Source organism: Pipistrellus kuhlii, unplaced genomic scaffold (genome assembly GCF_014108245.1).
Source record: "Pipistrellus kuhlii isolate mPipKuh1 unplaced genomic scaffold, mPipKuh1.p scaffold_m20_p_4, whole genome shotgun sequence".
NCBI classification, from domain to species: Eukaryota; Metazoa; Chordata; class Mammalia; order Chiroptera; family Vespertilionidae; genus Pipistrellus; species Pipistrellus kuhlii.
The window spans coordinates 29,683,854-29,698,872 of record NW_023425540.1 but is presented as its reverse complement, the minus strand read 5'-3'; the positions used below and the strand labels follow the sequence as shown (position 1 = coordinate 29,698,872).

General features: G+C 37.9%; 1 protein-coding gene across 3 annotated transcripts in view; it reads right to left on the bottom strand.

Annotated features, from left to right (window-relative positions):
* Positions 1–6,846: 6,846 nt before the first annotated feature.
* Positions 6,847–15,019, bottom strand: part of LOC118703145 (regulator of G protein signaling 7 binding protein) — a 95,648-nt gene continuing 87,475 nt past the window's right edge. For all 3 annotated transcript variants that reach the window (XM_045571492.1, XM_036409807.2, XM_036409810.2), the window contains one exon: positions 6,847–9,764. In XM_045571492.1, the coding sequence (XP_045427448.1) occupies positions 9,673–9,764 (92 nt within the window). In that variant the 3' untranslated portion in view covers positions 6,847–9,672. The remainder of the gene's footprint in view (positions 9,765–15,019) is intronic.

The following is a 15,019-nucleotide window of genomic DNA, read 5'->3' as shown; positions in this document are numbered from 1 at the left end:
TCACCAATGTAGAGCCTGACGGCATTTTAGCTGCTAGATAAATCATAAGGAATTGAGTCAACAATGACTAACACATGCCACAGAGCTATGCAAAGGAATGAGGCTGGTCTCCCGGAATGATTAGCTGTTAAAACTGGAAGGAACATTAGAAGCCAGTCCTTGCAGATGGCTTCCTGTCTGCTGCCCCTGAGCTCAACTCAGGGATTTAGTAACAGGAAGAGTAGTTGATTTTAGGTCTGGGAGGTGCCCTGAAGAGGAGAAAGTCAATCTCTGGCACAAGGGAGAGACAACAGCCATCAGGCTCTACATGTATCGTCTATGTATCTATATATGAAAGGAAGAAAGAATGAATAAATGAAACTGGTGGCAGAGCTATTTGTTTCTGACCCTGGTCTGTCTGGGTTGAGAGTGGAAATCAGAGACTCAGCCTTAGAGCCTCTGATCTGCAAATGTGAACTATGGCTGGAGGGAAACTTTGAGGGCAGGGGTGATGGAAATGTTTTGTTTGTTTGTCTTTACGTTTTTGGTTGTTTGTGTTTTTTTAAATCTTGATCTAGTGGTGATCCAATTCTAGTGCATATAAGTAGGCAAAGTTGTCAAGCAGTAATACATAAGGTTCGTACATTTTTAGATCCTATGAATGGTGGCTTAGTAAGGTACTGTTAAAAATCTACTTTCCTCTCCTTCAACCTTTCCACCAATTAGAATTCCATTCTGGTTTCCTGGCTCCTCTTTTACAACATCATGGTGTGGTAATGGTAGGGGTTAGGTCATCCGAGGTATCTTCCTTATAGGAATCAGGAAGGGGGTAGAAAATTTCCAAAGATGACTTGCCTCAACCCTGCAGCTTTACGCAGGAGTCAAGTACAATAGTAGCAACTGTTTCAAATGTCACAAAAGAACATCCCCACCTACTCCCTGCTTACCCGTATGGATGGAGCGGATGGATGGAGCTGGAGAAGAAACACAGCTGTGCTCATTTAGTCTCACATTACATTTATCACCACATATCTTAAGTAGGCTCTCCACAAATCCTTGCAATCCTATTACATTGTGTGAATCGTTGCTGTCCTACTTCCTAAAATTATTTCATACCTAATGCCCTCTTTCTTTACACCAACAAGACCCTCTCAGCTCAGGCTTTGTTTCATATTTCACTGAGAAAACAGATGCAATCAGAGGAAAACTGCCTTATTTTCCAGCCACTGACCAGCAAGTGCATGGGCACTATTAGAAATTATACCAGATTGTGGTGGTCTTTTATCTAACAATGAGAACATAGAGAATGGAACTTTATGTGCTCATTTATTATTACTTAGCAGCTACGTGCCTTGGGTATATAGCCCAACTCCATGGCCTCAGATAACCTTTTGGAAACAGCCTCCTCTACCACTAGTAGACCTCACATGTCTATAGCACTCTGTTCTCACTGTAAAATGTTTATCTTAATCATTGAGTGGTTGGGTATCTGGTGTTTAGCATAACTCCATGTCCTTAGATGACCTTTTGGAACTAGACTTCTCTGTTCCTAGACCTCACCATGCCTCATAGCAGAATAGTCAGATCCTATTGATCTCAACATTCTTTCTAGAGGATATCACATTTGCCCACTGTGTTAATGACATCATGTTACCAGGAGTTGGCTAGGTGGTGAGTACTCTGCATTGCCTGGTAAGACACAAGGATCACAGAGGATGAAAGATAAACCTTACAAAGATTATGAGGCCTGTTACATCAGTGAAGTTTGTAGGGGTCCAGTGGTTTGCAACATAATGAGGGTCCAGAGGAGTATGTTTGGCACTCAGATGACCCATCTGGTCACCTTTTGGTATCTCATGCCCAAGTTTAAATGTAAATGGGCAAGTGCAGCAACCACAATCTACTAAAGGCATGGTAAGCAGGGTGTCTGGCCACTCAGGGGTGGCAGTCCTGGTCACCAAGCTCAGGAGTGCCCAAGTAAGATGAGAGGCATTTAGAATGGGCAAATAGAGGCGGGACACAATGGGTATCGATAATATACTTGTCTTGGGACCAACTACAAAGTGGGGCTATGTTTTGTCCCATCATCCTTCATCTTGTATATATGAACTGTAATCCCAGAATCCAGAAGCTTTATCTGGATGGAGCAAATCCATGTGAGAAGCTAATGGATCTGCACAGTGCTAGGGGTGAGCTGTACTAGGTGCCATATGTCTATTTCACTGAGCCAGGGCATCCATTTCTCAGTTGCTGTGAATGTTGGCTGCTAATGGTAATGTGTATATTCTTTCACATCTTGCTTTCTTGCATTCAACATTATTATGGTTTCATTCTTTTATGTGGTTATACATAGCTGTAATGGAGTTCATTTTTTTTTACTGCCCTATAGTATTCAATTATATCAATATAACACAATTTACTTTGCCATTCTTCTGTTGATAGAGCTTTGAATAGTTTATGGCTTTGGCTATTAAAAATAATGCCAATATGAATATTCTTTTTACCTGTCTTTGAGTACACACACACACACACACACACACACACAGTTCTGTTGGATCTCTATCTAGGAGTAAAACTATTGGATCACAGGGTACACAAACATATTCTACAATAGTAAATAGTGTTAAACAGTTTTACAGCTCTATAGGCATGAAGATATTCTTCTATATCATCTTCTGGAAGATTTATTGTTTTATTACCATTTACTTTAAGGTCAATAATCAACTTGAAACGAGGCAAAATAGAAGTTTAATTTTTTTTTTCCAGATGCAAACCAATTGACCATTTGATTTAAAAACACTTTATTTAAAAGATTTCCCTTGGTCCACTGTTCTGTGCACAGTCTCATACAATGATTGATTTGTTGGATTGTTCTCATAAACAAGTTTTGGTACAATAACTGGACAGTTATTGGGTTGAACCTTTTGTGATATTAATATTATCTTCATTTCCCTGAGACAACTGAGGTTCACAGATGTTAATTAGTTTAGTGAGCAGATTCTTTTGTACGAAGATTCCCCTTATTAATGCCTTAAATGAGATATAAATTATAAATGGATTCATCATTTAGCAGATAACAGGAAGAAGAAAGGGGATTCGGGTCTGGTAAGGCACTTCTGTTAACTTCATGTAGTGTCCAATTCCAAGACAGTTGTTTCACCTCCACCTTTATGCTTTCATTGCAGCCTAGTGGGGAAGAGGAAGAGCATAGAATTACATGCCCCTTATTTTAGGGATGTTACCGGAAATCACACAATTCCACTCATATCCTGTAGACCAAAATTCAGATATACAGTATAGCCACGGGGAGCCTGGGAAATGGAGTCTTTACTTTAGGTGGCCAGTGTCTCACTGAAATTTGAGGTCTCTGTTACTACAGGAAAAAAGGAGAGAATGGTTATTGGAACTGCGAGCCATAGTCCTATACTTAGTTGCAGAATAGCCGAGATGCAGACAAAAGTTCGTGTGACTCCAGGCTGTACTGCACAGCTCATGACAACTAACTGGACCACAGAGCTTGCCTTTGGAGACATTCCTATCAAAGCTTAATTCCTAGATTCTCTCCACATGTGTATAATTTTCTTTTACTAGAAAATAAATTATTTAACAATATATTTTGCTGTTGTAACTTTTCAAAAAATGGAACTAAATTTAGATACAGTGCTATTGTGAGTAAAATAGTTTCCCAAGCCTGTTTTAATCCTTCTTCCACTGACTTGACTTCTTCTCTTATCCTTTTCCCATTCTTCTTCTCTCCTTACCTCCTAGTTTCTCCCTTCCTCTCCCCTCCCCTCTTTTCTCTTCTCCTCTCCTCTCTCCCTTTCTCTCTGCCTCTCTGGATATGGGGAGAATGAAGGCAAATGGTGAGTAACAATGTCTATTCCACTTTTTAATTCTTTTTTTAAAACGTTTATTAATAGTTTTTATTACACAAGTAATACATATTCATTGTAGAAAAATTAGAAAACACAGAAAAGCAAAAAGAAAAAATAATCACCCATAATCCCACTACCCATAAATAACTACTATTAACATTTAATGTATGTCCTTCTAGCTTTCTTATGCATATATATACATACATAGATAGATTTATATATAATTTTCTTTTTTTTACAAATATTGTATCATACTATCCATACTGTTTTATAACATGTGTTTTATAATTAATATATATTGTGAACATTGCTATTTATTCCCTGAAAAATTATACAGATACTACATGCTTATTGTGGAAAATTCAGAAATTACAGATATGCAAAAAGAAAATATAATTGCTCCAAATCTCACCTCTCAGAAAAAATTGCTGTTAACATTTTAGCAAATAGCCTTTCATACTCTTTAATGCACACATGTATATGTATATTTTTAAAAAATGGATTTCTTCTGTAACTTTCTTTCTTCATTTACAATATAGCTTCTTTATTTCCATATATATATATATATATATATATATATATATATATATATGCTTATTCTTAATTGGTGCACAGTATTCCATTGAAAGGATATACCATATTTAACCAGCCCTTTACTGTAGACGTATCTACATTTTTTTATTTCTCCAAATATTGCTACTATCAGCATCCTTTCTTGCATATATTTTTTGAATGATGAATGAATGTAACTTAGTTCATTTTTTTTCCTGACCTTTTCGAGGAGAATCTCCCTGAAGTGGAATTACCTGGCATACATGTAAAGTACATTGCCAAAATATTTTCCAGAAAGATTGACTCAATTTACACTCATGTTGACTCTGTAAGAGAATATTCATTTCCACACTTCCTCTGTCCCTGGGCATTTTAATTATTTATACCTTTCTGATACACAAAAAGGAATATATTACAATAATTTACATTTTTATTACCCACTATATTCAAATAGTTTCATAATTATCATTAGTGCATTATTGAAATTTATGGTACACTGCCAGTTTGTGTCTTGGCTCAATTTTCTACTGGAAAGTTTGATTTTTTTTTTTTTGAGGCATAAAATGTCATTTATTCATGAATTCATTATTCACTCATCCAATAAATGTTTTTAGTATTTGCTTTGTGTCTAGCACTGTGTTAGGTGTAGAAGATATAGCAGTAAGCAAAAGAGACATGGTTGCTGCCCTCTTAAAATTCCAGTTTTGTGGATATAGACAATTAAATAAGCAGTAATGAAAAAGTGCAGTAGAAAAGAAAATAATGAAATGGCAACATTTGGATGGATAGGGAATTGTAAACCATGGAAACTTATCAAAGTAGTGAAATTTAAACTCCTGATATATATTACAGGTCTGTACTTTTTGTTGCATATATTTAAACTTTTGTTTTCTCCTTATCTGAATTATTTTTCATTGTATAGGAGCTTTGGATTTTCAATTGGTCAAATCCATCCATCTTTTCCTTTGTGGTTTCTTCCTTTTGTGTCATGCTTAGAAAGGCTGTTTTCCACATGAAAATTATATAAATGTTCATCAGTATTGCTTGCTAGTCCTTTTTTATATGGTTATTTATTTGCTTTAGCATTTTAATCTTTACTGCAGTCAGAATTGATTTTGATAAAGATTATGAGGCATAGATATAATAATTCCCTCAAAATGGCTAGCCAGTTATCTATTTATCTATATAAAAGCCTAAGCGACTGTCTGACCCGTCAATCGTCCAACCTATATCTATGACATGCACTAATCATCAGGGGGCAGACACTCAACGCAGGAACTGCTGAGCTGCAGTGACTTGGCAGCTGCAGTTCTCAGGTGACACACCCAAAACCACAGAGTAGGGAGCCCGATTCAGTCTGGGACCCCTTGGGGGTTGTCTGAGAGCTGGTTTTAGCTCGATCCTTGCAAGCCAGGCTGAGGTACCCCACTGGGGCATGAATGCATGCATCAGGCCTCTAATACCAATAAAATTTACTTAATAATCCAATCTTTCCTCAGGGATTTGAAATGTAATTTTTATAATGTACTCCATTCTTCTATATTCTTGGGTTTATTTCTGGACTTCATATTTGATGCTAATGATTTATTTTGAGCCAATACTGTCACTACTCTTTTTCATGCTATTTATAGTTACCTAAAACTTGAGCATTTTGCATTTGGTGACATTCTAGAATACAAAGAAATGATAGACATTGCTTAGGGATGTGTGTGGGGTGGGAAATGAATCTGGATGATATCCCTGATCTGAGACATCCAGAGTCTGAAATTCATATAGGATCACTGTTAATATGTCCCATTTGTTTGCTGTCTAAGGTAAATTAGATGCTTTTATACTTGGTTTCCCCCTCTCACTCTAAAGCTCATCTTTCAGAAGGTGGCAGTATTGCCAAACAGTAAGCATCAAATGTTACATGGAGCACCAAGGAGCCAAAGGATCTGGCAGGATTTTAGAATCTCTCCACAAGCTTTCATTAGAGGAGGCAGCGGGCTGTGCTACTTCTAAAGTCTTCTTTGTACCCAGAAGAGTGGATCTGTCCTTGACGTGTGCAAAACACTAGTGGACCCATATTTTAAAGTGACACCTTTGCCTTCCAGGCATTTTTTACAAACCTTATCCAAAAGTGTCTTTGGACCCCACCACTGACTGATGCAATGCAGAGAAATGTGGATTTAAACAATGTGATCATGGTGGGATCCGGGTGATTTTTATTTTCTTTATACTTAGTGATATTTTTTTCAGATTTTCTGCAAAGATCATGTATTGCCTCATAATCATAAAAGAAGAAGAAGAAGAAGAAGAAGAAGAAGAAGAAGAAGAAGAAGAAGAAGAAGAAGAAGAAGAAGAAGAAGGAGAAGAAGGAGAAGGCGGCAGCATGGGGCATTAAAAATATGGTGGTAAAGTGGAAGATTGTGTGCCAGAAGCAGCTCACAACCTTTTCTTTTTCAAGCATGTGGGTACATGCAACAACATGGATTCAATGTTCTCTCCTTATCCCTAGAGATCAGCTCAGTGTTATTGCTAATCAGGAAGCAGATGCCAGCAGGAAGCTGAGACATTAGAACTCTATCTCATGGAACTACACCTGAGAAAGTCCTTTGGTGGGGAGAGGACAAGGGGTCAGGCTCCTAAAGAGACACATTGGCATATCTAACGGGAGACTGTGAATTACCTGTTGCAACTATGAGCCAGTGTAAGTTATCAGGACTTGGAGGACTAAATTTAATTTTAGGACCTGCCACTGAAAAAAGATCTATAAATCTTGGAGTGTGTCTAAGGGAACTACAAAACTGATCAAAGGCTGGGAAACAGGCACTATGAATAGAAGATAAAGTGGTTGCATTTATTTACTTCAGGTATGAAAAGCCTAGCTAGGGAATTAGACAAATTCCCATCTCCATGAAATGCTACTATGGTCCTCCCAATCATGGAGGTGAGACCTGAATTTATTAACAGTCTTCAGTTGTACAAAGCACAATTGCACAGAAGTTAAGTGTTACTTTTACGCTGAAACTAAGAGACTAAGGCTAGAGTGAGCACAAATTAACCAAGCAGAAGTGATTTAGGCCAGGCATTTAGAAGAACGTGCTGAACAACAAGGTTAGAGTTATCAGTTAATAACTGCGCATGGATTAGTAGGAGCTAGAATGAAGCGAAGGGTTTAATATAGTAGAAAGATGGGAGAGGACAGAGACTAAGTGAGAATGGGCCAAATTAGGCTACCTAATAATCTCTAAAACAATGGGCCTGAAGTCAATTAATTCCAGGGGATAAAAATGAACCACATTCAGGAAAGGACATTAAGCTTTAATCAAACCTTGTTTATGAAAACCAGGGTTTGCAGACCAGGTAAATCTGGGAATGGTTACCTGCTTTGAAGGGGAGTACTCACCTGAGGTATCTTTTAAATAGCATATTCCCACAACTGTTTGTTTTACAAGTAATTTGATTTTGAAAATTGTGGTTTTCTTGGGTAATTTTTGAGGGCACTTCTTTCTATGAAGCCAAGCATATCTATAATCATGCATCCATTACAAGTTCACTGGGACACAACTCTGACTCTATGAATAAGGCCAACAGCCAGCTAGTGTGATCCACACAGAAACCTTCATAGCCTTTGAGATTTTCTTCCAATCCTTTAATCCTTTCAACCTGAAAAACCTAGAAGACAATTCCAAAGATGATTTCCAAAACACTAGATATTATGTTGAACTATATGAAATTGCCATTTCTTAGGTCAAAACAGTCAAATATCAGCTATTTCATATAATTCAGCCTAATACAGTAATTATTCCAGTGATTTGTTTGTATCTGTCTTCATCTTCATTAAAGCTAAAGGCTTTAATATATTTAGTTTTCAGGTCAAGGTATTGGTGAGCATGTAAATGCCTGTGTACATAAGTAGGAAGAAATTATAAGGTGGGGATTAAAGATGCGCTTTGAATACACCACTTATGGGAATCTTGATCCTCCTTTTATTATACGAGACACTGGTGCCTCTTGTCTGACTTCGGGATTTTTCAGACTATGGAAAAAAGAAAAGAAGTCTAAAGACCTGATCTGCCAACCTATGGGAAATTCTGTCTGGGAAATGGGCCAAAGAAAGAACAGTGGGGAATACAACAAAATGTGTAGCATGTTACAAGTTTAGTGGAGGAAGATCACAACAAAGCTGTGAGCAGAAAAACAGCACGTGGCTTCCTCCTTTCTAAAGTATAGTATTGCTTTATGTGTCCTGCTTTCAAGAATCTGCATAAGGTAAGACACCGAGTACACATTGGAAAAGTCATACCTGCATCGTCATCTAAAATTAGACAAGCTTAGCTGAACTGAAAAGATTTTATTAATAATGTAAAATGTTAAATATTTTTATGATCTGAGCTAATTCCAGCATGCCCTAAAGAGTTAACACTATGCTGATGCGCAGACTTCATGCTTCAGATTTCAATTAGAACAAAATGTCATAATATTCAAATTTTACATTTGAGGGTAATTGTATATGTTACTACACCATTTCCTAACTGGATTACTTCATTCTCCAAGAAGCTGAAAAAGACACCATTGAATCGAAAGGAAATTAGTTGCCCATATGCACTGTACGAAGGTATTAGGATTATTGTATATTTACAAAATTTAAACACTTTTCATAGATGATCTTTGCTGCATTATAAATTAAGATATTTTTCTGTTGAAGCTCTTAGATTCTGATGGAATGGAAGACTAAATGTAAATGAACGCAGAGAAAGCAATAGGTGAGGTGGTGTTCACTTATATTGTTTCTAATGATATTGATAGATTGGATTTTAACACAGTTTTGCAGTTTTAATGGATTTCTATGTTTAAAGACTTCTTCCACATAAAATAAATTGTTAACATGAGATCAGCAAAAGTTATAGGATTACTAGTGTACATGAAATGATTTTTCTCTATAATCCATTTTAAAAGACCTTTAAATAATTTAAAAATCATAATTCTTGCATCTGTCATGATATGGTTTGGAGCAGACATGACATGCACAATGTCAACTTTAAAAATCATTTTAAAAACAGCCTGTTTTTTAAATCTGTGGTGTTTTTTTCCCCCTTGACAGCAGCTACTTTCAAATGTAAAATCATTTAAGAGGGTAGAGAGTGGCGGCTAAAAGTAATAAGGAAGCATAGAAAACATAGTCAGAAACCAATAACTGTGGTTCAGCTGTCTGGAGGTCCTCGGCGTCTGTGGTTTTTTTTTCAGGTCTCCTCTGGGGTGGGTTTCCAGGAGGAATTGTCTAGCTTGAGACGAGACAACATAGCCCAAAGAACCTTCTCTTCCGTCTTCTAACCAGAGGGTAGGAAGTTAGATTTAGAAGACTGCTGTCATCTGTGATGGGACAAAGTACATATGAGTGAGGTCCAGACAAAACCTTATGAATTGGCTTTAAAAATCCACCACCTTTTGAATTAGGTTTCTTAACCTTATCACTATGGACATTCTGGACCAGATAATTCTTTTTACTTTTTTAATATATTTTATTGATTTTTTTTTTTTTTTTTTTTTTTTTTTTTTTTTTTTTTTTTTTTTTTTTTTTTTTTTTTTTTTTTTTTTTTTTTTTTTTTTTTTTTTTTACAGCGAGGAAGGGAGATGGAGAGAGAGTTAGAAACATCGATGAGAGAGAAACATTGATCAGCTGCCTCTTGCACACCCCCTACTGGGAATGTGCCTGAAACCATGGTACACGCCCTTGACTGGAATCAAACCTGGGACCCTAGAGTCCACAGGCTGACCCTCTATCCACTGAGCCAAACTGGTTAGGGACAGATAATTCTTTATCATTGGGGGCTGTCCTGGGTATTGTAGCATGTTTAATAGCATCAGGGCCTCAACTTACTAGATGCCAGTAGTAACTCCCTCACCAGTTGTGACAATGATATGGCCAAATGTTCCCTGGCGGAGGAGCAGAGAGCCCACTGTTGAGAACCAGGGCTTGGAGTTAAATGTGAACTATTTAGTTGCCATCTTTCAGTTGGGAGAAGTATAGATTCTTGGGAAGAGCCCACGCTTTGGGCAAAGTAGGCTTCTTTTCTAAACTTGCCTCTGCTATTTACTAGCTCTGAAATTTGAACATGCAACTTAACTCAGCTTCAGTTTCCTCATCTGTCAAATAGGGCTTAATATTCCTTACAGGAGGATTAAGTGGAATAATCTATGAAGAACATTTAGCTTGGGCAGACACCTTGGTGCCTAGCAGAGAGGAAGCACTTTAATAAATAGGACTACTATTATGGTCACCTTGCCTCCCTTCACCTACTTCATGTCTCAGGAAGAAGTGTCAACTATTCCCCGTACAGTCTTTCTCTCCCACTTTCTATAGATATCCATACAAGGGCAATTCAAAACGTTTTATTTGAAAATGTTTCCCATGATGACAAATAGAGGGAGACATAAGCCTGAAAACCAAATCTAGTTTAAGGGGCTGGGTTTTAGAAAATAATGCAGTCCAAAGAGAGGCTGAGTAGAAATATCCTGCTGGGCAGAACTGGCCAGTGGGTCCCAGAGACTCGAGAAGGACCATGAACAAGTATGCTTTTCATTGCCAACTGGGACGGTGCTAGAACATGGAGAGACTGGAGCTAAGGGCAACCCCATGGCTGGTTGGTTTTTATTGATGACTGAGCCTAGGCACTCAGGAAATATCAACAAAAAGAGTCCTGAGTCCTGGCTTTCGGGTCCTCTTATGTAAATTGTGTCATCCCAATGCCCAGGCCTTTCTTCCCCTTTCCCAAGGGTTCATGTACTCAAATTAGCATTATACTTGCAAGCAAATTAGCATCACCCACCAAACTGACAGTGTTCCTTGGAATGGTATGTGCTATGTTATACATTTAGATGAAACTGAATAGGAGTTGGTGCCAGGGAAGAAAACAGGCACCTCAGCTGGGCACAGCAAATTAGTCAAACACAGTGCACTTTCCCAGTCTCCACAGATTAAAATCCTTTCTTAAAACTCACATTATGCTAACATGGAGTGGGGGGACTCTCTTTGTCCTTTCCATGGTGAAAAATAATTCACTATAATCTGGATGTCAACATTTTGAGAGCTAAAAATAGATGTCCTTCTTTTATAATTAAACTTGCCCCAGGAAGGTGGAAGAGAGTAAAGGGGGAATAAAGGTGGTTGAAGGAGATTTGACTGGGGGTGATAAATACACAATACAATAAATAGATGATATATTGTAGGATTATATACCTGAAACCTACATAATTTTAGCCCTGACCAGTGTGGCTCAGTTGGCTAGAGTGTCGTCTTGTAAACTAAAAGGTTGTGGGTTTGATTTCTAGTTAGGGCATGCATCCAGGTTGCAGGTTCAATCCCTGGTTGGGCATGTATGGGAGGCAACCAATCAATGTTCCTTTCTTGCATCAATGTTTAGCTCCCTCTCTCAAATCAATAAAAAATAGTTTAAAACTTACATAATTTTATTAACCAATGTTACCCCAGTAAATTCAATAAAAACGTAAAAACACATACACGTACAAAAGCAAAAACAAATCTTACCCTAAATAGTTAAGCTATTGAAAGCAATATCAGAGAGTCTATATGAGCCAGACTTCTCAAGATAATATCTCAGAGGTGAATCATGATATATTTGGAACAGAAAGATAGCTCACTTTCTAACCATTTTTCGGACTCTTACTTCTTTAACCACCAAATGAGCAATAACTTAACCTAATTGGGTGTGGCAAAGAGCAGATTCTGAAGAATAAAGAATTTTATCTTTCGATATCTGTTTGGATACTGATAACATTTCCTGAAACTCAAGTTCATCTGCAATTCAATACTTCCTTGGAACAGAATCACCAGATCTATGAAGATATTTATAGGAAAGCAAATCTTTGTATTTTATTTCTTTAAGACTTGGAAGACCTATTTCCTGAATTTCCATATATCCTTTCTCCAAACAATTAAGAGATTTGGGGAGTGTGACCTAATTGGTATTTTATATATTATAAAATGCAATTCTGATATGTACAGTTCTCACTACATGAGAAAATGTCTACTACAATGTTGTATTTACAAAGAAAGGATGAATGTGGATGCTGGAGAATGTGGAAGCTGTACATTTGCTCCTATTCTCTGCTTTTTGTTATACACACATATTAAGAGATTAGAGGTTTGGTGCACTAAATTTGTGCACTTAGTGGGGGGGGGGGGTGTCTCTCAGCCTGGACTGTAGCCTCTCTCAGTCTGGGAGCCCTCGAGGGATATCCGATTGGTGGCTTACACCTGCTCCCAGAAGGGAGCAAGCCTAAACTGTTAGTCGGACATCTTTAGCACTGTCACAGAGGCAGGAGAAGCTCCCACAACCGCAGCTGTGCTCACCAGCCGTGAGCCTGGCTTCTCTGTCCACCAGGGGACAGCTCCTGCATTGATCATCAGCCCCTGGTGGTCAGTGTGCATCATAGTAACCGGTTGTTCTGCTGTTCAGTTGATTTGCATATTAGCTTTTTATTATAAAAGATTTGGACCAAGACTGACAGTTGTCAGAAGGGAGGAGGTTTGAGGAGCTAAGTGAAAAAGCTGAAGGGATTAAGCAGTATAAATTGGTAGTTACAGAATAGTCACAGAGATGTAGATTACAGCATAGGGAATATATCATGATAAATAAGCATGGGGATGGGTGGGTGTTTGAGGCAGTGGGGGGGGGACCACTCTGTAAAGTATATGATTGTCTAACCACTATGCTGTTCATCGGAAACTAACACAGAGTAATACTGAAGTAAACTGTAATTGAAAAAAATTGAACTGGCCCTTGTATCTATGCATTCATTACAGTGAATGAGAAACCTTTTGTGCTACTAAAACTCTCTTCACTCAGTCATATATATATTTCACTTGTGTGAGTACTATACACACACATAAACAAGCATAGTACTCACACATAAATAGCAAGTGTTAGGAATGATAAGAAAGTGTTAGGTTGTTGAGCAAAGAACAGTCTGCCTATTAAGGATGACTGCTGGTTTGGGGCATCTTTGTTGAGCATTAGTGACACCTTAGCCTAGCCCAGAGCTTGTCTGATTATCACCATGGGCTGAGATGACACAAAAGCTCAAAAGTTGTTGGCAGACGTTCAGAGCAGCTTTCTACACCATAGGAAGCTGACACCTGCAGTAAATGCTGAAATTCACAGAGCAGTAGGTATGCCTGGAACAGTTTGAAGCAAATTAAAGTCCAAGGAAAGACGTCTTTCCACATTGATTAAAATCCTGTCTCTGAAGTAATGGGTGACCAAAAGAATGTGAGCAAAATGGACCATTTTCCCACTCATTCTAAACTTTCTGGGTTACTCCACTCGACCTTCTTGAGACATCTTTGATTTTTATTCCAAATGTTTGAAATTTTTGTAGCATCTTTTCTCCAAAGTACATACTCTCAGAGAATTGTAACCTAGTAGAATTGTAAATGTGAAAATAAAAATGAGAAAGGAAAGGGAAGGAAGAAATGCATATGAGAATGTAAAAAAAAAAAAATCAACCATCAATTATTTCAGATCTCAGTCATTCAATGTTTAATTCTTGGATGCTACTTGAGCCACTGGAGTTCTCTAAGGCAAAATGATACCATGTTTCTATTGCTCAAATCTCTTTAGCTAATATAGGATTTCTTATATAAATGATATAAAAGAAATAGGAAGACATAAAAATGAGAGGTTTTCAGCCATGGCCACGCATACCAAAAGGTTGCAGGGCATATACCTATATTGCAGGTTCAATACACACCCTGGGTAAGGATGGGAGGCAACTGATCAATGTTTCATGTTCTCTCTCTTTCCCTTTCTCTTTCTCTCGAATCAATAAATATATCCTCTGGTAAGGATTTAAGAAAAAGAAGTTTTCAAAGAATAAACTAAGTTTAAAGCTATGTTCTCAGATAAAGTCAAAAGAAGTACTTATAATGGCCAGTGAAAGACCTTCAGTTAACCCAGTGGTTCTCAAACATTAGCTTCCTCAGCATCTTCTGGGGGCTTATTAAAGCACAGATAGCTGGCCCCACCTCCAGAATTAGTTCTGAATTAGTAGGTGTGTGGTGGGAACTGAGAATTTGTATGTATTACTCCCAGACCTGCTGATGCTGCTAGTCCTGAGACCACACTTGGAGAGTCATTGAATTAGCCAAAGTGCATGCTCTGTATCAGGTATAGATGGATTCTAAAAGAAAGATGGTCCTTGGCCTCAGGAATCTTCCTTTGAGTAACTATGAGGCTTCAACAGTAATGCTGTAAAAGAGATACAAATACAATCTTATGAGAATTCCAAATGGGGAAGTTACTTCCAATTGGAGGAAGAAGGAAGAAGGAAGAAGACATTCGTGAATCCACAATTGGAGGAAAGCAAGTGATTTCATGTCACACTGAATCCTGCACAAAAGGTTGTAGACGTTACAAAGGGTATGGGGCTATTAGAAAAACTGCCCAGAGTAACATTCAGGCACCAACTTAAGGCACAGAAAATTTTTATGGAAGGCCCTGGGGAAAGGACTCACAAGGTTGTTTCCAGGCTCGAAGATAGCATAACTGTCCAGTGTTCTTCTGCCAGATGTCAGACTCCTCTGCCTGACATAATACACTGGTTCT